The following is a 26,603-nucleotide window of genomic DNA, read 5'->3' as shown; positions in this document are numbered from 1 at the left end:
ATCGACATGAGCTCCCTTTTGCTTTTTATAAATTTCAGACCATACGTTTCCGATTTATGGGGTTTTATTCATTACGAAAAGGGGGATTTTTCAGTTTTCAGAAAATAATTCAAAAATGCTTTCAGCATTTTTTATGACACTTTGGTGAATTGTTTATATCTATATTGTAAGCTCCCTTTTGATTTTTATAAATTTTCGATTTTACATTTCCGAGTTATAAGATTTTATTTGTTTATAGTCTGACTACAGATTTACTAAGTAATGCGCAACAGCACAGTGTATTGCACAACAGCAAGAAATCTTTCATATAACCAATTTCAAGTTCTCTGACTACATTTATTCAGAAACCTATAATATATCAAATATTTAATTACAATCCAAATTCAGACCTGTATCAAGCTTGAATATTGTGTCCATTTTTGCCCCAACTGTTCAGGGTTGGACCTCTGCGAGCGTATCCAGCTGCGCTCAGCGAAGCAGTTTATTTAAATTGTTACTTGGATGGAGAGTTGTCTCATTGGCACTCATACCACATCTTCCTATATCTATCATAAAATATATAAGAAAAACATAACCCTGTACATCTGTACATGTATAGAAGAATAACATATAAATTATACTTTATTTCAAATTGAAGAAACAAGGCGCTTTTGAAGGGGCAACATAATAAGAAAATAACAATTAAAGTAATACAAAAGAACAATACTGACAGAAAGAATTACTTGATTGAGAAAAATGAAAAAAAAAAGCACATCATGTACAAAATCATTAATTATATCTTGGATTTATTGCGAATCCTATGAAAGTTTTCCACAGTGCCATCTCTATCTTGACCAGGTATTTAAACTTTTGCAAGTTCACCTGTCCTATTGAATGAATACAATAGCTATTTTTCTCTGTGTAGTTTATTCACTGGGACCTTTAAATTTCTTCTAAGAGAAATCTATCACTCATTGATTAATTTACCCCAGTAAAAAAAAATTCTTATATATAGACAAAAATACTTTTTTTATACTCATTAACTGGGTGTGATGATGTATTTATTCAATATTAATAATATATTTTCATTCAGTTTAATATAAACATTGATTCAATCATAAAAAGTTGATTTCAAACAAAAGTTTTATCAATGTTCCTATTGAAATTTGATTTTTTTTTTGTCTAGTTAATAGAATACATTTAAGAAGATCTTAATTTGAACATCATAATTTTCAAGTTTTTATTCATGTCAAACAAATTTTTTTTTAAAAGGAACAATGTTGAAAGTTTTGTCAGAAATCAACTTTTTATGATTGAATCAATGTTTATATTAAACTGAATGAAAATATATTATTAATATATTATTAATATAACATAAATCAACGCTAACATGTTTAACCCCGCCACATTCTGTATGTTTGTGCCTGTCCCAAGTCAGGAGCCTGTAATTCAGTGGTTGTCGTTTGTTTATGTGTTACATATTTGTTTTTCGTTCATTTTTTGTACATAAATTAGGCCGTTAGTTTTCTCATTTGAATTGTTTTACATTGTCATTTCGGGGCCTTTTATAGCTGACTGTGCGGTATGGGCTTTGCTCATTGTTGAAGGCCGTACGGTGACCTATAGTTGTTAATTTCTGTGTCATTTGGTCTCTTGTGGAGAGTTGTCTCATTAGCAATCATACCACATCTTCTTTTTTATATTTTATTAATGTTTCAACTTTGCATCACTGTTTACATTCAACCGATTGAACATATATTATCAATATTGAATAAATATAACATCACATGCAGTTTTGAGTATAAAACTTGGATGGAGAGTTGTATCATTGGCACTCATACCACATCTTCCTATATCTATTTTCCTCTATTTACCAAATTTTTTTTTACTCAGGTAAATTAATCAATGAGTGATAGATTTCTCTTTGAAGAAATTTAAAGGTCCCAGTGAATAAACTACACAGAGAAAAATAGCTATTGTATTCATTCAATAGGACAGATGAACTTACAAAAGGTTAAATACCTGGTCAAGATAGAGATGGCACTGTGGAAAACTTTCATTGGGTTCGCAATAATATATAAATTATAGCATCAAACACATTTATAACACCATCTGTCTACTGGTATATAAATATATAATTCATTTAAACATCAGCCGAACAATGTTAGATCTGTAAATTTGCTTTCGCAAATTTATTTTGTTCTTCCCTCGCCGGGATTCAAACTCATACTACTGAGATATTGTGGCACAAAATCGTATTGCACTATATCCAACACGTTAGACCACTCGACCACCTAGGCTTCACATATACATATTGCATTAAAAAACAATTCTGATAGCCTCAATTACAGAATTTGTAGTGATGATGAAAGGCCTTGTGAAAAACACTTCATTCATTAAACATGTTAAAAAATACACATTGAACCAATTTTTTTGATGTATTCACAATTCATTTTTATTAAACATCTTTTAATAAACAATACAGAAATGATACATACTGGTATTGGCGAGACTCAGCTCAAAAACTTTTTGTCATCACTTAATGTCCATTGCATAGATGCAAAGACCTTGAAAATTAGAGAAAATGAAGCCGGCAGTGTTCTTGATAATCAGGCCATCATGTCACAACAAAGACACTTGCAAAGGGAAATATTGAATTCCACAACAGGTTTGATAACAATTATGGCTATTTTGTATTTATATACATTTTCTTATACTTTACTTTATAAGCCTGATGAGTACTTGATAATATTGGTATAGTCTGAATATGGTCTCGACAAATGCTCAACCAGTCTGGACTCAGTCTCTACAATCTCAACCAAAAAAAAAAAAGCAAGAATTTTCAGTTTGTACTTAATCAGATAGTCACCCTTAATTTTCTTTCTAACTTTTCTAAATCAACTTGGATTTTCATAAAACTATACAGCTATCTTAATTATATATTGATCTTACAAAATGCAGGTAATGTGGATATTTTGTTGATTGCCATAAAATTTAAGGATTTAATTAATAGGTAAAAAAAAGTCACAATTTTCAGTTTGGTCTAAATGCATAAAGATACCTATAAATTAAATTTTAAAATTTGACAGCAATAAACAAAAGTTGCGAAAACTACCAAATAACCTGGTATTTTGCAAGATCAATATCTAATTGAGATAGCTAAAGATGTTGATGAAAAATCAGAATTATAACTTGAAAAAGTTATGAAAATATTTAAAGGTGACTATCAGAATTTAGTCCAAACTGAAAATTCTAGCTTTTTTTAACCAATTAATTAAGTCCTTAAATTTAATAGCTACACTCTAAACTACCAAACAACCTTGCATTCTATAACATCATCATATAATTCAGATAGCTATATAGTTTAATGAAAATCCAAGTTGATTTAGAAAAGTTTTATAAAAATTTAAATGTGACTATCAGAATTTAGTCCAAACTGAAAATTCTTGCTGTTTTTACCTATTAATGAAATCCTTTAATTTGACAGCAATACACCAAGCTACCAAACAATATGGCATTCTGTAAGATCAATATATAATTGAGATAGCTGCAAAGTTTTATGAAAATCTAAGTTAATTGGAAAAATTTAAAGTTATAATTAAAGGTCACTATATTAATTTATTCAGAACTGAAAATTCTATTTTTTTCTACCTATTAATCAAAGCCTTTAATTTGACAGCAATGAACAAACTACCAAATAACCTGAAATTTTGTAAAATTAATATAAAATTCATTATATAGTTAGATAGGCTCATTCAGACCAGTCTAGACTAAATTTGAAGATCAAGATTGTAGACACAGGTTGAGACAGAGTCAAGACTGGACGAGCATTTTTCGAATCAATTATACAGACTATACCAAGATTGATATTAATTAATCACACTAGTTAAGGACAGTCAAGACCAAAGTGGATTACAGAAGTGGTCTATAATTACTGCTTATTTCTATATATATATATATATTATATGTGCATTTTTTTCCTATTAAATTAGAAGATCAAACAGACAGTAGAAGTGGAATATGCATAAGTACTGATACATGCTGGCAGAAAAAAGGATCTGGCCGATCGTACTACAGCTTATCAGGTAAAAATGACAGTGCTTATTTCATGTCCATTCAGTGTGATCACCTGGTGGGGTGGATCTATAGAAATGCATTTTGCTTGTTAAATATTAGTTACTTTCTTTTTGGAATATACCCCATTATAAAAAAAAAGATGTGGTATGATTGCCAATGAGACAACTCTCCACAAGAGACCAAAATGACACAGAAATTAACAACTATAGGTCACCGTACGGCCTTCAACAATGAGCAAAGCCCATACCGCATAGTCATACCCATTAGTCCAGGCATTATACCCCAAATATACACAGCAAAAAGTTTTATATATTCTTACTTGAGGAAGACTAAAAAATCATGATTTAAAATTCCTATGGAGATTTGCATTGAAAACGGGAGATAACTCTGCAAAAAAGTCAGAAATATCAATTAAAATTGATACAAAAATTATAACTTTACTGCTTCTATTCTATAGAATGTATTGATTGTTGATATTTTAGCCTTCTTTAGAGTATAACAAACAACTCTTAAAGTGTTTTCCTATCTTTTATCAAGCTACATTCTAGATTTCGTCATTCATTAGTTGACCATTTATTAAATTTTTCAACAAGTCAAGGTAAAAAATCTCAAATCTAATAAAAATAATACAGCAGATATTCTTCTTTTTGTGGTTTAAAGTTTCTTTAAACAAGGTACTGGTAGATGCTGAACAAATATAATATACAGATATAAACTAAACCAAACTTTCACATTATTTTTTCAAAATGGTCACAAAGCCACAAATTTGCAATTTGTTAAATGAAAAAAACAAAAAAATACCAATAACTCTTCGGTTTTGTACATTTCATGAGCAACAACATTTTAGTATATGGGGTTCTTTGATATGCTCAATATAAACCTGTTCTTTTCAAATCTTGGCTTGAACATTGTGATTTAGATATAAAACTTCAATATGTTGCATTTTGAAGAAGTTTCAACACTGATTGGAAAAACCACAGGCAAAGTTGTAAACCATAAGGTTCGCATATCAAGCTGTAGAATTTGTGAAAGGGCAAAGGGCAGAGGTGTCTTACCACGACAACATAAGTGTAGAAAGAATTGGAGTGGTTCGGCAAAGGTATTTACCATATGAAAGCAATAACAATGGTAATAAACAGCTGCGCCATGAGCACATGATACGCCCATCACTTTTTCAAAGAAAAAGTTCAATTACTTCTCAATGTCATATTTCTAATGTATAAAAATCAAAAGGGAGCTTACATCAATAGATATAAACAATTCACTAAAGTTTCATGAGAATTGCTGAAAGCATTTTTGAGTCATTGTCCAAAACTGGAAAATCACCCCTTTTTTAATGAATAAAACCCCATAACTCGGAAATGTAAAATCTAAAATTTATAAAAAACCAAAGGGATCTCACATCAATATATATAACAATTCATCAAAGTTTTATGCAAATTAGTTAAAGCGTTTTTGAGTTAATGTCCTACATGTTGACAACAGAAGAACAGACGACAACGATATCTCATCATACGTCCCGTCATCATTGCATTGTGAAAACAAACAACACCTCAATATTTACTTTGAAAATAAGTTGTAATTTTGAATTGGCATATTCAATGTTTAGTTGATGAAAGTGAATGTGAGGACCATTCATTCTTTAGTGTTTCCAAAACATTTCAATTTCAAATAATTGACAGATTATTAGAATTGTTAGATACAACTGTTGAATTAATCAAACCTTGTACGCTTTCATTTTTGAGGAATTTTTACAAAAAATTTTGTCAATGCAAAGTTTAAGGCTTTTGATAATCAAATATGGGGTTGTGGTATCATCTAAATGTTTACTGAATACACATTATTTTAAAAACTATTTCAGGGTATGGAACCAGATATGGAAGTCGAAATGTTAAAGGAATTAGATGAAAAAGGAGTGGATATATTAGAAGTAGTAGGAGATGATGATTCCACAGGTTTTGACTGAGCCAAGCGATTAATAATGCCCAATTCAAAAATGGAAAAAATAAGTGATAGAAATCATATCAAACATAACATTATTTCAAAGATAAATGAACTAAAGCCAAAACACAACGAGTTAACTGGAATGGTTTGTGACGCAATTGTTAAAAACTTTACATACGTTGTCAACCAGAATGTAGGTAATCCAAGTGGTATTGAGGACGGCCTACATGCATCAATAAAACACATATTTGGCGAACATGATAACTGCAATGAAACTTGGTGTGGATACCTTAAAGACAAGGATTCCTATATCCATTCAAATCTTCCTTGTGGAAAAGACCTATGTTCGTCTGAACACAGATCAGATCTTGAGAAACTGTTTATTCAAAAAATGGTTCCACAGTCTAAAAAGCTATCTAACTTGGGCTCATCACAGGCAAATGAAAGCTTTAATAACTTAATTGCTCTCAAAGCTCTAAAAACCAAACATTTCTCCACATCAGCATCTTTAAATTACAGAGTCAGCTCAGCCGTACTCCAAAAGAATGAGGGTTATAATTATGTTGCTGAGGTATTATTTGATAAACATCCTATACTTAATTGCAATTAAGACAAATGAACAGAAATTAGCAACTTACATTAAGGCTTTAATAATCACAATGAACATGTAATAAATGCAATCTCACTTCATATATATATATATATATATACTTCTCTATTAAAAAAAATAAACTAAAAAAATATAAAAATAAGAAAATACGGTATGATTGCAAATGAGGGGGGGTAGGAAGGCACTTTTTATTTGACCCAACCATGCATACATTTTAAATTGGATATTTCATATAAATGTTCAGGCAATCTTTCTTAGATAACCACCACCCATCAAATTTTAATAAAAGTGCTGTCCTCCTTCCCATAAATTAATTCTGGAAAAGCCCTTACTTTTACAGCCTTTAAAAATGAGCAAAAAAACCAATACATTATGATATCAACTGTTAAAGATTCCTGGGTAAATATTCTGATTATTCTACATCAGGTCAAGATTAATCTCAATTTTGCCGAATTCTATTCAATGATTGATTATTGCTGCTCAAAATGTAATATTCATACTACAAAATGCCTTCAACTTTCATTACAAAAGCATACAAAATATGATTTTTTTAAGGAATTATTATAAAGATGATAAAGACTTGCATGATTTTAAATGAATTGATTTTTCAGTTAAACACATCTATAGGCCTGTCACCTGGAAATGAGACCCTAAGCAGGGGTAATAAATTAAACAAGAAGAGAGAGGGCAACACAAACAGATTAAAAAGCAAACAGGGAAAAAAACAACATAAAGTTCTCAAAAAGAAACGCCTACAAAAAACAACAGTGGCTGAAGTCAAAGAAGGGAGAACATACCACAGTTCAATCGGTAATAATTCTTATATTGACAGAAAGTATGATGTGCTTTTTACTTTTGAAGAGGTCAATATACATAATTATTATTATAATAGAAACATAGCATCAATATATACTTTAAAATAGAAACAAGGCTTAGGAAAATGCGTGAGATTTCAGCCAGACATTAAAGTTATATAATTAACATGAAGATGTAATCATGAAATTTACCAGACTTCTGAAGTATTGTAATTTTTGGGACAATTTAGTCACAAAATATTAATGAATTTTAGTAGATTTTGATATTTTATAAAGTTGAAATTATTTTCTTTCAAAGACTTGGTATATATTATTTTAATTAGGGTTAGAAGATTTTGCAACAATAGACATAGAAGAAATACCTGCAGTTCCTGAAGCTGAAACCTTTACAACATAGATGATGCACCAATAGTTTGTTTTGATTTAAAGACAAATGGTTTAAGTATGTTATACATAATTATACTTCAGAAATGAGTTACCTCAATTATAAAAAAATATTTCAGTGGATAATGTTAAAATTGAAAGAACTGGATTTTTTCATGACATCAAAGATATAACAATATCTACAGAAACACATTATCAATGTCTGTATATACTGTGTAAAGCCAAATTTTAAAGTCAATGCATTTTGGCTGCCTTATGAATAAAGTATATTAAGAGGATCATGAATGACTCACCTTGATAATTTAGCTTGCTTTTGATGATTATTCTAATGTTCTTTTTTTCTTTTAGTTGAAATAAAACCAAAAACTGAAAATTGCTGAAACAATACATTTAAGGGGCAATAACTCTTTCATTTTTTTTAGCAATTTACACTTTGCATCTACCTTATTTTGGAAGTGAGATAAAATACAAAGATGATAATTTTAGAAAAATATTTACAGACCAGTGCAGCAAAACTTTTTTTTTTAGTTATTTCAATGAAGAGAGATATGAAATAAGGAGATGTGGTATAATTGCCAATAAGACCATCAACGAAAGTTCAAATGAGAGGGATAGAAGACTTAGTCCTGTTTATAATTTTTTGACAATTAATTGCTTTTTCGAAATACCTTTTACAGTTTAGATGCACAATAATAAACAAAATGTTTAACTTCAGGTATATATTCTGATATAACCCAGATAGCTGCATGCACCAAAGACAGTTCCTTCAGTCGATATATATTTCCAGACCAACAAATTTCAAGAGAAGCATCAGAAATAACAAAAATCACTATTGTAGGACAAAAAATGTATTACAATGGTAATGCTGTTGTTTATAAGCATAAACATGAAAGAATGACTGATTTTTAACTTATTTGTATTTGTCAAGTTTCACAGATAAACCTGTATTGGTAGGACATAATATAAAACGATTTGACTGCCATGTTTTATTTCATACTTTAAAATCTATGAATATGTACAGTGAACTATGTGCAAGAACTGTTGCATTTTTAGACTCTTTGAATTTGTTTAAACTCGTTTCACCTGGCTTGTCATCTTATAGCCAGTCTTTTCTCGTTGATAAACTATTAGTCAACAGTATGAATCTCATAATGCTGTGTATGACACAAAATTACTTTTTAATTTAGTCACTGAGAAAGGTAATGTTTCTCAATTTATTAGTGAACTTGCTTTTTCACCTAGCTACCCTCAGTTATACCAGATGCAATTGGCCAACTTGAAAACTTTTGAAGAGCTAGTTCAATCAAAATGTCTGTCAAAAGCTATGGCACTAAAGACCAAAAGGTCTAACCTAAGGTTTCAACATTTCCAATTAGCAGTACAACGAAATGACATGGCAGGACTCAAAGCCTTAATGACAGAAAAGTCTTCAACTGGGGTAGTTAGAGTGACATCAAACAAAATAATTATACAAAGAGTATATGAGTATCTAATTAGTCACAAGTAAAGGAAAAATATGTTTGTTAAGGTAGTCAGTCAGTGGTAATACTTTAAGAGCATATGATACAGTTACATGGGAGGTCATGAAGTTTTAACGTAAAATATTATTCCTCCTGTATGATAAGAATTAGAAAATTGATCGTTGTTATGCAGAACTTTACCTTAACTAACCTTTTGTTGAAATTCATGATCAGAGATAAACATTAATGTGTACTGTAAATTAGTGTAAATGGTAGTGTGAGCCCTGCTGTAATATTTGTAAATGTATTGTAGAAATATCTTCATGATATAAACCAAATAGTTTTGATAGTTATACAACTTTATATGAACCTTGAATTTTTTTAGATATCAATTTTTTTAAGTTTGTGTAATAATTTATTGTTGATTGGAAAACCATTTCTTACTGGAGGAGATGCATTTGAGTTTTTAATGCATACATAATCCAGTGAAGTAATCTATCCAGCTATAACCCAAATTTTGATCATAAAGATAGACTGTATGAACATAGTATGATAAATTTTGACTGTACAGTTTCTTGAAAAAAAGTTCAACTTGAGATAAGAGTTTCAAAATATGTTGAGTTAACAGTTCTATAAATCTTAGTCTTTTCTGTGTTTTTTTATATATATTTTGGTGGATTTTTTTTATTGCTTGTACAGGCAATTAGAACAAGTATATAGAAATTTTGGAAAATAGCTTAACAATTATAAAAAAGCAGCAGGAACAATTGTAGTCTCTCAGGTGTTTATATTAGTAAAAAGACATCCAATGTTATTTAGAAATGTTATTGCTGTTGGAACTTTAAAAAATCTATTTATAGATAACATACTTTCATCTGTTTGTACAGAAGTATCAAAATACTGTATATTCAAAAAGTAAAATTTTGAATGAGATGTCTTGCATAATTATACTCCTACCTCTGTGGATGGGAAAGAAGGAGATCTCCATCTTTAAAAGATTGAATATGGGATAAAATGATATCAGAATGACTTATACAAGTTACGGCAAATATATTCAAACAAACACTATTTTGATGACTTCAATCATGACTATTTGATGTTTACATGATGATACATGTATTCACTTATTGGTTAGGTCAATGTTTGTGCTGAACATAGTTAATGAAATTTTACACATATTCATTATGATCTACATTTTGCAAATAATTGTATAATAAACCAAATTAGGGTTAAATCTAGAATTTGTCATGTTGAAGTCCAAAGCAAAATGTCTTAATGTTTTTAAAAATTTATATTATTAGCAAGGCTTTTGCAAATTTTATTCAGTGAAATTATTTAACCTAGCTACTACAAACAGTATTTCTAACTGAGAAAAACATGTTATTTATTTGGCATCTTTATTTAATTATATATGTACAAACAAACGTAAGAACAGATATCCATTGAAAATAAAATAAATGTATTAGATCACATGTTGTTGTTTCACTTCTATCAAGAAATATGCTTAGTCATGTTAATTCCCTAAATCAACTCGGTAACACACAAAAAGAAAAACAATTATAATTATAATCACCACATAATACTGGATAATCAAATGGAGTGGAAAAAGGGGGGCACTTACTGTGCTGATTATGTGTGGTAGTGATGGTAAGTCTATTTTTTGTCAAATTTATTCGGAATGTATTTTTTTAATATTTAAAAGAAATGAAAAGAAAACAAGAACAAATGCTCACATTTATATGAATCTTTAATGTGTGATAAAAGAACGATTAATCATACTAATGGGACATTCGAACTCATATCATAATAAGAAAATAAACAGAAAATGCCATGTTTCCTTTACATAGTATTTTATGTTGGTGCTCCTCTAGAAATGAGTCTTATATATAAAGCAAACACAGCCTATTTACACCGAAATCTAATCTGCACATGATACTTAATAATACTTCAAAGTTTGATAAGAAAATGCGAAGGAAACTGCAAGATATCAATCATAACATTTGGTAAAAGCAAACTAAAGTTAGAGAAAGGAAAGGAAAAATTCAGCAATTTTTCAATTTGTAAAGGGGCATAACTCTAGAACGGTTAAAGTGACACCAACAAAATTAAAACTTGGTGTGTGTTGTGTGGTAAAATCATTTTGATACAGTTTCATAACATTTGGTTGAGGCAAATAAAAGCTGGAGAACGGAAATCAAATCTGGGACGTTCATACGGACGAACAGACTTACATACGGACAAGGGTAAAATTCAATGCCCCCTCAGCTACGATGGGGCATAAAAATTAGCAACTTCTGTCATTTTTTTCCTGTGAATATTCAAAAAGAGAGGTTTTTTCCAATTTCCCCTATATCCATTCAGAAATTAGCCTATTTGTACCCATTTTCAGAGGTTAAAAAATCTCTTGAATGGCCGGTGACCCCAAAATTTTATTCCAATTTTATAAAAAAGAGACTTCAAGCTTTTCAGTATGAAAAAATGAGCAACTTATGTCATTTTGTTTGCTGTGAAAATTTAATGAAAGAGGTTTTATGTCCATTTTCCCTATATTTAGCCTTTTTGCACTCATTTACCGAGGCCAAAAAATCTCTTGGATGGCCGGTGACCACCAAATATTTTCCAATTTCGTAAAATAGAGACATCACGCTTTATAGTATGAAAAAATGAGCAACTTCTGTCATTTTTGTTTGCTGTGAAAATTAAATCAAAGAGGTTTTATGTCCATTTTCCCTATATCTAGCCTTTTTGCACTCATTTTCACAGGTCAAAATATCTCTTGGATGGCCGGTGACCCCCAAATTTTATTCCAATTTCATAAAATAGAGACATCAAGCTTTTCCGTATGAAAAAATGAGCAACTTCTGTCATTTTGTTTGCTGTGAAAATTCAATCAAAGAGGTTTTATGTCCATTTTTCCTATATTTAGCCTTTTTTGCACTCATTTGTAGAGGTAACAAAATCTCTTGGATGGCCGGTGACCCCCAAATTTTATTCCAATTTCATAAAATAGAGACATCAAACTTTTCAGTATGAAAAAATGAGCAACGTCTGTCTTTTTGTTTGCTGTGAAAATTCAATCAAAGAGGCTTTATGTCCATTTTCCCTATATATCCATATAGCCTATTTGCACTCATTTTCAGAGGTCAAAAAATCTCTTAGATGGCTGGTGACCCCCAATTTTTTTTGGATTTTTTCAATAACCATGCTACAAAATTTAAGTTCACAAAGTATAAGAAAATTCTTTCATTTTTATACGACCGCAAAAATTAAAAATTTTTTGGTCGTATATTGGTATGACGTTGGCGTCGTCGTCGTCGTCGTCGTCGTCGTCGTCGTCTGGCGTCGTCCGGCGTCGTCCGGCGTCGTCCGAAGACACATTGGTTTTCGCACTCTAACTTTAGTTTAAGTGAATGGATCTCCATGAAATTTTACCATAAGGTTCAATACCACAAAAGGAAGGTTGGGATTGATTTTGGGGGTTATGGTACCAACAGTTAAGGAATTAGGGGCCAAAAAGGGGCCAAAAATAAGCATTTTTGTAACTTTCAGACAATAACTTGTGTGTAAGTGTATGGATCTCTCTGACATTGTACCACAAGGTTCCATATCACAAAGGGAAGGCTGTAATTGATTTTGGGGGTAATTGCCTCAAAATTTTAGGAATTAGGGGCAAAAAAAGGGGCAAAAAACAAGCATTTTTCTAGTTTCATGACAATAACTTGTGTGTAAGTGTTTGGATATTTCTGAAATTGTACTACAAAGTTTCATATCACAAAGGGAAAGCTGGAATTGAGTTCGGGGGTAATTGCCTGAAACGTTTAGGAATTGGGGGCCAAAAAGGGGCCAAAAATAAGCATTTTTCTAGTTTCAAGACAATAACTTGTGTTCAAGTGTATGGATCTCTCTGAAATTGTACTGCAAGGTACCATACCACAAAGGGAAGGCTGGGATTGAGTTTGGGGGTGATGAATCATAAGGGGGTTAAAAAAAATTTGGGGGGGGGGGGGGGGTTTGGGGGGTTTTCTTTCTTTTTTTCCTTTTTTTGTTTTTTTTTAAATTTTCCATTTTAAGTTGGTTATTTCTGATTTATATTTAAAAGCAAATAATAATGATATGGTAGGAGATACACACCAAACAGGATGTGTAAATTTTTATATAATAAGTATTGTGCAATAGCAAGAAATTTTCAATTGTACAGTATTGCACAATAGCAAGAAATCTTCAATTGCACAGTATTGCGCAATAGCAAGAAATATACAATAGGACAATATTGCGCAATAGCAAGAAATAGTCAATTGTACAGTATTGCGCAATAGCAAGAAATATTCAATTGCACAGTATTGTGCAAAAGAAGATACTTCTTATAAATTGCTTATTTCTTGATCAATTTCAATGGGGTTTTATTCTTGAATTCTTGGGGTTCTTTAATATGCTGAATATAACCGTGTATTAAGTTTTTGGATTTTGGGCCCCGTTTTTAAATTGGTCCACATTGAGGTCCAAAGGGTCCAAAATTTAACTTTGTTTGATTTCATCAAAAATTGAATCATTGGGGTTCTTTGATATGCCGAATCTAACCGTGTATTTAGATTCTTAATTTTTGGTTCCGTTTTCAAATTGGTCTACATTAAGGTCCAAAGGGTCCAAAATTAAACTTAGTTTGATTTTAACAAAAATTGAATTTTTAGTGTTCTTTGATATGCTGAATCTAAACATGTATTTAGATTTTTGATTATGAGCCCAGTTTTCAAGTTGGTCCAAATCGGGGTCCAAAATTAAACTTTGTTTGATTTCAACAAAAATTGAATATATGGGGTTCTTTGATATGCTGAATTTAACCATGTATTTAGATTTTTGGGCCCCGTTATCAACTTTGTCCACATTGAGGTCAAAAGGGTCCAAAATTAAACTTTGTTTGATTTCATCAAAAATTGAATTCTTGGGGTTCTTTGATATGCTGAATCTAACCATGTATTTAGATTTTGGATATTGGACCATAATAGGTGAATGTCCAATTTAAAATTTTTAAGTTCTTAGACCACATTCATTCTGTGTCAGAAACCTATGCTGTGTCAAATATTTAATCACAATCCAAATTCAGAGCTGTATCAAGCTTGAATGTTGTGTCCATACTTGCCCCAACTGTTCAGGGTTCGACCTCTGCGATTGTATCAAGCTGCGCCCTGCGGAGCATTTTATTTTTCTATACCCCTGAACTACATTAAGTCTATTTCTAAGATGCTATAAGCAATAGCTTATATGTATGTTGGACTCTAAAGTGCAATGGTCACGCTTAAGTTCGATGGTCACGCTAAAGTGCGATGGTTGTTTGTGTTTAAGTGCGATCAGATATCACACTAAAGTCCGATGGTCTAACGGAAATGTGGTTCAGACAATGGTTTTTATATTATATGAGTTCAAGAGTCATGTACACACCAATGCAACTTACAAACACCCAACTCTGATAAATATTGATTTGTATTACCATCAAAACTTTCGGCAAGCTTTGTCTACTTGAGGTACACATCAACTGCACCTCATGTACAGACCAATGCAATTAAATACACCCAACTCTTATGAATATTGATGTGTATTACCATCAAAACTTTCGACAGGCTTTGTCTACTTGAGGTACACATCAAATGTACCTCTAGTACAGACCAATGCAACTTACATACACCCAAGTCTGATAAATATTGACATCAAGTACAGAACAATTCCATATAGACACACCAAAATATAATGAATATTAATGTATTTTACCATCAAAACTTTGGACATGCTTTGTCTACATGAAGTACACATCAACTGCACATCAAGTACAGACCAATTCAATCTACAAACACCCAACTCTGATAAATATTGATGTGTATTACCATGAAAATTTTCGACAGGCTTTGTCTACTTGAGGTACACATCAACTTTACCTCAAGTACAGACCTATTTAATCTACTTACAACCAACCCTAATGAATACTAATGTGTGTTATCATTACAACTCTCGAAAGGAGTTGTCTACTTGAGTTACACATCAACTGTACCAACAGTACAGACCAATCCAATCTACATACTCCCACTTCCGATGAATATTGATGTGTTTTATCATCAAAACTTTGGACAGGCTTTGTCTACTTGAGTAATACATCTACTGCACCTCAAGTACAGAACAATTCAATCTACATACACCAAAATATAATGAATATTAATGTATATTAACATCAAAACTTTGGAGATGCTTTTTCTACTTGACGAACAAATCAACTGAGCATCAGGTACAGACCAACAATGATTACATAAACAAAAACATAAAAAACATTAATGTGTACTAGTATTACAATCAAAAATTTCGACAGGCTTTGTTTACTCGACGTACTCATCAACTTTAACTCAAGTACAGACCGATTGAATCTACATATAACCAACACTGGTGATTACTAATGTGCGTTACCATTTAAACTTTCTTAAGTCTTGGTCTACTTCAGGTACATACCAATGCATCTTACATACACCCAACTCTGATGAATATTGATGTGTATTCCCATCCAAACTTTCGACAGGCTTTGTCTACTTGAGGTACACATCAACTGCACCTCACGTACAGACCAATGCAACTTACATACACCAAACTGTGATGAATATTGATATGTATTACCATCAAAACTTTCGACAGGCTTTGTCTACTTGAGGTACACATCAAATGTACCTTTAGAACAGACCAATGCAACTTAAATACACCCAACGCTGATGAATATTGATATGTATTCCCATCCAAATTTTAGACAGGCTTTGTCTATTTGTGGTACACATCAACTTTACCTATAGTACAGACCATTTCAATCTACATACACCCAACTCCGATGAATATTGATCTGTAATACCATCAAGACTTTCGATAGGCTTTGTCTACTTGAGGTACACATCAACTGAACCTCTAGTACAGACCAAATATTTACATGCAGCCAACTCTGATGAATATTGATGTGTCTTCTTGAGCTACACATCAATTGCACCTCACGTACAGACCAATGCAAGTTACCTACACCAAACTCTGATGAATATTGATATGTATTACCATCAAAACTTTCGACAGGCTTTGTCTACTTGAGGTACACATCAACTGCACCTCACGTACAGACCAATGCAACTTACATACACCCAACGCTGATGAATATTGATATGTATTCCCATCAAACCTTTGGACAAACTTTGTCTACTTGAGGTACACATCAACTGTACCTCAGGTACGGATCAATGCAACTTACATACACCCAACTCTGATGAATATTGATGTGTATTCCCATCTAAATTTTCGACAGGCTTTGTCTATTTGCAGTACACATCAAGTGTACCTGTAGTACAGATCATTTCAATCTACATACACCCAACTCCGATGAATATTGATGTGTAATACTTTCAAGACTTTCGATAGGCTTTGTCTACTTGAGGTACACACCAAATGTACCTCTAGTACAGACAAAAATGCATCTTACATACACCCAACTCTGATGAATATTGATATGTATTCCCATCAAAACTTTCGACAAACTTTGTCTACTTCAGGTTCACACCAACTGCACTTCAGGTACAGATTAATGCAACTTACATGCATCCAACTCTGATGAATATTGATGTCTATTACCATCAAAACTTTCGACAGACTTTGTCTATTTGAGGTACACATCAACTGTACCTCTAGTACAGACCAAATCAATTTACATACAGCCAACGCTGATGAATATTGATGTCTATTACCATCAAAACTTTCGACAGGCTTTGGCTACTTGAGGTACACATCAAATGTACCTCTAGTACAGACCAATGCAACTTAAATAAACCCAACTCTGATAAATATTGTCCTCTAGTACAGAACAATTCAATCTAGATACACCTAAATATAATGAATATTAATGTATTTTACCATCAAAACTTTGGACATGCTTTTTCTACATGAAGTACACATCAACTGCACCTCAAGTACAGAACAATTCAATCTACATACATCCAAATATAATGAATATTAATGTATATTAACATCAAAAATTTGGACAGGCTTTGTCTACGTGAAGTACACATCATTTGTACCTCAAGTACGGACCAAATCAATTTTCTTACACTCGAACCTAATGAACAAGCATGTCTATTATTAACAACAATTTTGACTGTTTTTTCTACTTGACGTGAAATCAACTGAATCGCAAGTACAGACGTACTATATTTACATGAAACAAAATCCAAGGAACAATAATGTGTATTACAATCAAAACATTCGACCGGCTTCGACGTACACATCAACTGTACCTCAAGTACAGACCAATTCAATCTACATACACCCAACAATGAATATTGATGTGTATTAGCACCAAAACTTTCGACAGGCTTTGTCTACTTGAGATACACATCAACTATACCTCAAGTACAGACCGATTGAATCTACATACAACCAACCCTAATGCATACTAATGTGTGTTACCATTGCAACTTTCGAATGGATTTGTCCACTTGTTGTACACATCAACAGTACTTCAAGTGCAGACAAATTCAATCTACATACACCCAGATATAATGAATATTAATGAATATTATCATCAAAACTTTGGACAGGCATTGTCTACATGAAGTACACATCATTTGCCCCTCAAGTACAGACCAATGCAACTTACATACACTCAACTCTGATGAATATTGATGTGTATTACCATCAAAACTTACGATAGGCTTTGTCTACCTGAGGTACACATCAACTGTACCTCAAGTACAAACCAATTCAATCTACATACACCCACTTCTGATGAATATTGATGTGTTTTATTGTATAACTTTCGAGAAGTTTTGTCTACTTGAGGTGCACATCTACTGCACCTCAACTACAGAACAATGCATTCTACATACACCCAAATATAATGAATATTAATGTATATTACCATCAAAACTTTGGACAGGCTTTGTCTACATGAAGTAAACATCATTTGTACCTCAAGTACAGACCAATTCAATTTTCATACACTCGAACCTAATGAACAGATATGTCTATAACCAATAACAATTTTGACAGTTTTTTTTCTACTTGACGTCAAATCAACTGAATCTGAAGTACAGACCTACTATGTTTTACATGAACCAAAATCCAAGAAACAATAATGTGTATTACAATCAAAACATTCGACCGGCTTTCTCTATTCGACGTAGACATCAACTGTACCTCAAGTACAGGCCAATTCACTCTACATACACTCAACTCTTATGAATATTGATGTGTATTAGCATCAATTTTTTCGACAGGCTTTATCTACTTGAGGTACACATCAACTGTACCTCAAGTACAGACCAACACAATGAATACTAATGTGTGTTACCATTACAACTCTCGAAAGGATTTGTCTTCTTAAGGTACACTTGAACTGTACCTCAAGTACAGACCAATTCAATCTACATACAACCACCTCTGATGAATATTGATGTGTATTATCATCAAAACTGTCGGCAGGCTTTGTCTACCTGAGGTACACATCAAATGCACCTCAAGTACAGAACAATTCAATCTACATACACCCAAATATAATGAATATTAATGTATATTACCATCAAAACTTTGGACAGGCTTTGTCTGCGTGAAGTACACATCATTTGTACCTCAAGTACAGACCAATTCAATTTTCATACACTCGAACCTAATGAACATGCATGTCTATTACCGAAAACACTTTTGACAGTTTGTTTCTCTACTTGACGTCAACTCAACTGAATATTAAGTACAGACCTACTACGGATACATGAATCAAAATCAAAAGAACAATAATGTGTATTACAATCAAAGTATTCGACCGGCTTTCTCTATTCGACGTATACATCAACTGTACCTCAAGTAAAGGCCAATTCAATCTACAAACACCCATCTCTGATGAATATTGATGTGTATTACCATTAAAACTTTCGAAAGGCTTTGTCTACTTGAGATACACATCAACTGCCCCTCAAATACAGACCAATTGAATCTGCATACACCCAAATATAATAATTATTAATGTATATTACCATCAAAACTTTGGACAGGTTTTGTCTACACGAAGTACATATCATTTGTACCTCAAGTACAGACCAATTAAATCTTCATACCATAAAAACTAATGAACAGGAATGTCTATTACCAACAACAATTTTTTCAGGTTTTCACTATTTGACGTACAAGTCAGCTGAATCTCAAGAACAGACCAACTACGTTTACATTAACCAAAACCTAAGGAACATTAATGTGTATAACAATCAAAACATTCGACAGGCTTTGTCTACTCGACGTACACATCAACTGTACCTCAAGTACAGACCGATTGTATCTTCGAACAACCAAACCTTGATGAATACTAATGTGTGTGTTACGATTTAAACTTTCGAAAGGCTTTGTCTACTTGAGATACACATCAAATGTCCCTCTAGTACAGGCTTATTAAATCTGCATTTACCCAACTCTGATGAATATTGATATGTATTACCATCAAAAGTTTCTACAGGCATTGTCTACTCAAGGTACACATCAACTGTACCTCAAATCACATTGGACAGATATTAGCTATGCTTCCCCGTGGTCACCTTACATTGATAATCTGTTTTTTTTTAGACAGATATGACTGTGGTAATCTCTGGTTACCTTACTTACATGGATGTTTACTTTAGTTACACAATATCACCTATCACAGATATGGATTTCTTTACCTCTGATCACAATACACAGATTTTGACTTTGGTTATCTCTATTCACCGTATCCTGATATTCTGTTCACATTGCACAAATATTTTATTTGGTTACCTCTGGTCACCTAACACATATATTCACTTTGGTTACCTCTGGTCACCCAACACAGAAATTCACTTTGGATAACTCTGGTCACCTTGCCATATATTGACTTCGGTTACTTCTGGTTACCTTACACTGATGTTCTGGTCACCTTACGCATAAGATTAATTTGATTATCTCTGGTGACCTTGCAAGAATACTGACTGTGTTTACCTCTGGTCACCTTACAATTATACTCTGGTCAGATTACACAATTTTTTATTTTGGTTACCTCTGGTCACCTTACACATATATTGACGTTGGTTACCTCTAGTCATATTGACTTTGGTTACCCCTGGTTACCTTGCACAGATATTGACTATGGTATCTTGTGGTTACCTTACAATGATGTTCTTGTCACATTACACAGATATTTGATTTGGTTACCTCTGGTCACCTATCACATATTTTGACGTTGGTTACCTGTAGTCATATTGACTTTGGTTACCTCTGGTCACCTTGCACAGATATTGACTTTGGTATCTTATGGTTACCTTACAATGATGTTGTTGTCACATTACACAGATATTTGATTTGGTTACCTCTGGTCATCTTGCACAGTTATTGACTATGGTATCTTGTGGTTACATTACAGTGATGTTCTTGTCACATTACACAGATATTTGATTTGGTGACCTCTAGTCACCTAACACATATTTTGACGTTGGTTATCTCTGATTAACTTTCAAAGAGATTGACTAGGCTTACCCTTGGTCATCTTATAATGAAAAATCTTGTTCTTTCTGCTCGACGTACACATCAACTGTACCTCAAGTACAGACCGATTGAATCTATATACAACCAACCCCGATAAATACTAATGTGTGTTTTCATACTTGAAGTACACATTAACTGCACCTTAAGTACAAACCGATTGAATCTACATACAACCAACCCTGATGAATAATAATGTGTGTTACCATCGAAACATTCGATAGGATTTGTCTTCTTGAGGTACACATTAACTGCCCATCAAGTACAGACCAATTCAATCTACATACACCCAAATATGATAAATATTAATGTATATTACCATCAAAACTTTGAACAGGCTTTGTCTACATGCAGTACACATCATTTGCACATCAAGTACAGACCAATTCAATTTTCATACACTCGAACCTAATGAACAGGAATGTCTATTACCAACAACAATTTTGACTGGTTTTTTCTAATTGACGTACAAATCAAGTGAATCTCAAATACAGACCAACTACGTTGACATCAACTAAAACCTAAGGAACATTAATATGTATTACAATCAAAACATTCGACAGGCTTTGTCTACTTGACGTACATATCAACTGTACCTCAAGTACAGACCGATTGTATCTTCGTACAACCAAACCTTGATGAATACTAATGTGTATTACTATTAACACTTTCGAAAGGCTTTGCCTACTTAAGTTACACATCAACTGCTACTCAAGTACAGACCAATTCAATCTGCATACACCCAACACTGATGAATATTGATGTGTATTACCATCAAAAGTTTCTACAGGCATTGTCTATTCGACGTACACATCATCTGTACCTCAAGTCACCTTGCACAGATATTGGCTATGCTTCACCCTGGTCATCTTTCTATTTTGTGTCATTTGTACACTTATTTGTCTGTTTGTCTTTTTATTTTTGGCTATGGCGTTGTCAGTTTGTTTTCGATCTATGAGTTTGACTGTCCCTCTGGTATCTTTCGTCCCTCTTCTACAAGGATAATCTGGTTCTTTTTAGACAGATATGACTGTGGTAATCTTTTGTCACCTTACTTACACAGATGTTAACTTAAGTTACACAATATCACCTATTACAGATATCGATTTCTTTACCTCTAATCACAAAACACAAATTGTGACTTTGGTAATCTCTGATCACATTATCCTGATGTTCTGTTCACATTACACAAATATTCAGTTTGGTTACCACTGGTAACCTAACACATATATTCACGTTTGTTATCTCTGGTCACCCTACACATAAATTCATTTTGGATAACTCTGGTCACCTTACACATACATTGACTTTGGTTACCTCTGGTTACCTTACACTGATGTTTTGGTCACCTAACGCATATGATTAACTTGGTTATCTCTGGTAACCTTGCAAGGATATTAATTATGTTTACCTCTGGTCACTTTACAATTATAATCTGGTCAGATTACACAATTTTTCAATTTGAGTACCTCTGGTAACCTTACACATATATTGACGTTTGTTACCTCTAGTCATATTGACTTTGGTTACTCCTTGTCACCTTGCACAGATATTGACTATGATATCTTGTGGTTACCTTACAATGATGTTCTTGACACATTACACAGATATTTGATTTGGTTACCTCTGGTCACCTAACACATATTTTGACGTTGGTTACCTGTAGTCATATTGACTGGTTACCTCTGGTCACCTTGCACAGATATTAACTATGGTATCTTGTGGTTACCTTACAATGATGTTCTTGTCACATTACACAGATATTTGATTTGGTTACCTCTGGTCATCTTGCACAGATATTGACTATGGCATCTTGTGGTTACCTTACAATGATGTTCTTGTCACATTACACATATATTTAATTTGGTTACCTCTGGTCACCTAACAGATATTATGACGTTGGTGACCTCTGGACACCTTACACATATATTGACTTTTATTACCTCTGATTATCTTTCACAGAGATTGACTAGGCTTCACTCTGGTCATCCTACAATGATATTCTTGTTCTTTCTGCTCGACGTACACATCTACTGGACCTCGAGTACAGACCGATTGAATCTACATACAACCAACCCCGATCAATACTAATGTGCGTTACCATTAAAACTTTTAAAAGGCTTTGTCTACTTGAGGTACACATCAACTCCATCTTAAGTACAGACCGTTTGAATCTACATACAACTAATACTGATAAATAGTAATGGATGTTAGCATTGAAACATTCGAAAGGATTTGTCTACTTGAGATACACATCAACTGAACCTCAAGTACAGACCAATTCACTCTGAATACACCCAAATATAATAGATATTAATGTATATTACAATCAAAACTTTGGACAGGCTTTGGCTTAATGCAGCACACATCATTTGTACCTCAAGTACAGACCAATTCAATTTTCATACACTCGAACTTAATGAACAGGAATGTCTATTACCAACAACAATTTTGACAGGTTTGTTCTACTTGACGTATAAATCAACTGAATCTCAAGTACAGACCAACTACGTGTACATAAACCAAAACCTAAGGAACATTAATGTGTATTACAATCAAAACATTCGACAGGCTTTGTCATCTCGACGTACACATCAACTGTATCTCAAGTACAGACAGATTGTATCTTCGTACAACCAAACCTTGATGAATGCTAATGTGTGTTACCATTAAAACTTTCGAAAGGCTTTGCCTCTGGTCACCCTACACAGAAATTCACTTTGGATAACTCTGGTCACCTTACACATACATTGACATTGGTAACCTCTAGTTACCTTACACTGATGTTTTTGTCACCTTACGCATATGATTAATTTGGTTATCTCTGGTAACCTTACAAGGGTATTGACTATGTTTTACCACTGATCACCTTACAATTATAATCTGGTCAGATTACACAATTATTTAATTTGGTTACCTCTGGTCACCTTACACATATGTTGACGTTGGTTACCTCTAGTCATATGGACTTTGGTTACCTCTGGTCACCATGCACAGATACTGACTATGGTATCTTGTGGTTACCTTACAATGATTTTCTTGTCACATTAAACAGATATTTCATTTGGTTACCTCTGGTTATCTTACACAGATATTGACTATGGTATCTTGTGGTTACCTTACAATGATGTCCATGTCACATTACACATATATTGAATTTGGTTACATGTGGTCACCTAACACATATTTTGACGTTGGTTACCTCTAGACACCTTACACATATATTGACTTTGGTTACCTCTGATTACCTTTTACAGAGATTGACTAGGCTTCGTCAAATACAGACCGATTGGATCTAAATACAACAAACCCTGATGAATACTAATGTCTGTTACAATTAAAATTTTAAGAGGCTTTGTCTACTTGAGGTATACATCAACAGTGCCTCAAGTAGAGACCAATTCAATCTACAAAACAACCAACACTGATGAATACTAATGTGTGTTACCATTTAATCTTTCGATAGGCTTTGTGTACTTGACGTATACATGAACTGTATTTCAAGTACAGACAAATTCAATCTACATACACCCAACCCTAATGAATACTTATGATGAGTGTTACCTTTTAATCTTTGGAATTGTCTACTTGCTGTACATATCAACTGCACATCAAGTACAGACAAATTCAACTTACATACAACCAATACTGATGAATATTGATGTGTATTACCATCAAAACTTTCGACAGGCCTTGTCTAATTAAGGCACACATCAATTGTAAATCAAGTTAAGACCAATTCAATCTACATACATTCAAATATAATGAATATTGATGTGTATTACCATCAAAACTTTTGAGAGGCTTTGTCTACTTGAGGTATACATTAACTGTACCTCAAGTATAGACCAATTCAGTCTAGATACAAACAACTCTGCAGAATATTGATGTGTATAACCATGAACACATTCAGCAGTATAATTCAATCTACAAACAACCAACACTGATGAATACTAATGTGTGTTACCATTTAATCTTTCGATAACCTTTGTGTACTTGACGTATACATGAACTGTGCCTCAAGTACAAACCAATTCAATCTACATACAACCTACAATGATGAATACTAATGTGTGTTACCATTTAATCTTTCGATAGGCTTTGTCTACTTTAGGTATGCATGAACTGTACCTCAAGTACAGACCTATTCAGTCTAGATACATCCAATTCTGAAGAATATTGATGTGTATAATCATCAAAACATTCGACAGGCTCTGTCTACTTGAGATACACATCAACTGTTCCTCAAGTACAGACCAATTCAATCTAGATACACCCAACTCTGATGAATATTTATGAGTATAACCATCAATACTTTCGACAGGCATTGTGTACCTGAGGTACACATCGACTGCACCTGAAATGCAGACCAATTCAGTCTACATACACCCAACTTTGATGAATAATGACGTGTATTACCATCCAAACTTTCTACAGGCTTTTTCTACTCGACGTACACATCAACTGTACCTCAAGTACAGACCAATTCAATATACATACAACCAACCCTGATAAATACTAATGTGTGTTAAAATCAAAATGTTCTAAAGGCTTTGTCTAATTGAGTAATACATCAACTGTACCTCAAGTACAGAGCGATTGAATCTACATACAACCAACCCTAATGAATACTTATGTGTGTTACCATTTAATCTTGAGAATTGTCTACTTGCAGTACATATCAACTGTACCTCATGTACAGATCAATTCAACCTACATACACCCAACTATGATGAATATTGATGTGTATTACCATCAAAACGTTCGACAGGCCTTGTCTAATTGAGGGACACATCAATTGTACCTCAAGTTAAGACCAATTCAATCTACATATATTCAAATATAATGAATATTGATATATATTGCCATCAAAACTTTGGACCGGCTTTGTCTCCTTGAGGTAAACATCAATTGTACCTCAAATACAGACCATTCAATCTACATACAACCAAATATGATAAAAGCTAATTATATTACCATCAAAACTTTGTAGAGGCTTTGTCTAAATGAAGTGCACATCATTTGTATCTCTTGTACAGACCGGTTGCATCTCAATACAGCTAACCCTGATGAATACTTATGTCTGTTACCATTAATTCTTTTGACAGGCTTTGTCTACTTGAGGTATACATCAACTGTACCTCAAGTATAGACCAATTCAGTCTAGATGCAAACAACTCTGAAGAATATTGATGTGTATAACCTTTAAAACTTTCAAGAGGCTCTGTCTACTTGATGTACACATCAACTGTACCTCAAGTACAGACCAATTCAACCTCGATACACCCAACTCTAATGAATATTGATGTGTATAACCATCAAAACTTTCCACAAGCTTTGTCTACTCGACGTACACATCAGCTGTACCTCAAATACAGACCAATTCAGTATACATACAACCAACCCTGATGAATACTAATGTGTGTTAAAATCAAAATGTTCGAAAAGCTTTGTCTATTTGAGGTATATATCAACTGTACCTCAAGTACAGAAAGATTGAATCTACATACAACCAACGCTAATGAATACTTATGTGTTTTACCATTTAATCTTGAGAAGTGCCTACTTGCGGTACATATCAACTGTACCTCATGTACAGATCATTTCAACCTACATACACCCAACTCTGATGAATATTGATGTGTATAACCATCAAACCTTTCAACAAGCATTGTCTACTTGAGGTACACATCAACTGTACCTCAAATACAGACCAATTCAATGTACATACAACGAACCCTGATGAATACTAATGTATGTTACCATCAAAATGTTCGAAAAGCTTTGTCTACT

General features: G+C 32.9%; 1 protein-coding gene and 1 long non-coding RNA gene across 2 annotated transcripts; both read left to right on the top strand.

Moving 5' to 3' along the window:
• Positions 1–2,355: 2,355 nt before the first annotated feature.
• On the top strand, positions 2,356–6,119 carry LOC127722018 (uncharacterized). Its single transcript, XM_052228877.1, has 4 exons — positions 2,356–2,647; positions 3,972–4,064; positions 5,007–5,155; positions 5,918–6,119. The coding sequence occupies exons 1-4, from the start codon at positions 2,416–2,418 to the stop codon at positions 6,020–6,022; spliced, it is 579 nt and encodes a 192-aa protein (XP_052084837.1). The 5' UTR covers positions 2,356–2,415; the 3' UTR covers positions 6,023–6,119.
• A 19-nt stretch (positions 6,120–6,138) lies between these two features.
• On the top strand, positions 6,139–9,990 carry LOC127722020 (uncharacterized). Its single transcript, XR_007991604.1, has 4 exons — positions 6,139–6,571; positions 7,222–7,420; positions 7,749–7,867; positions 8,525–9,990. It is a non-coding gene; the product is annotated as an uncharacterized LOC127722020 (long non-coding RNA).
• Positions 9,991–26,603: the final 16,613 nt, after the last annotated feature.

Source organism: Mytilus californianus, unplaced genomic scaffold (assembly GCF_021869535.1).
Source record: "Mytilus californianus isolate M0D057914Y unplaced genomic scaffold, xbMytCali1.0.p SCAF_12, whole genome shotgun sequence".
In the NCBI taxonomy this organism is placed as follows: Eukaryota; Metazoa; Mollusca; class Bivalvia; order Mytilida; family Mytilidae; genus Mytilus; species Mytilus californianus.
The sequence above is the reverse complement of the archived record's forward strand: the minus strand, read 5'-3'. Positions and strand labels throughout refer to the sequence as shown.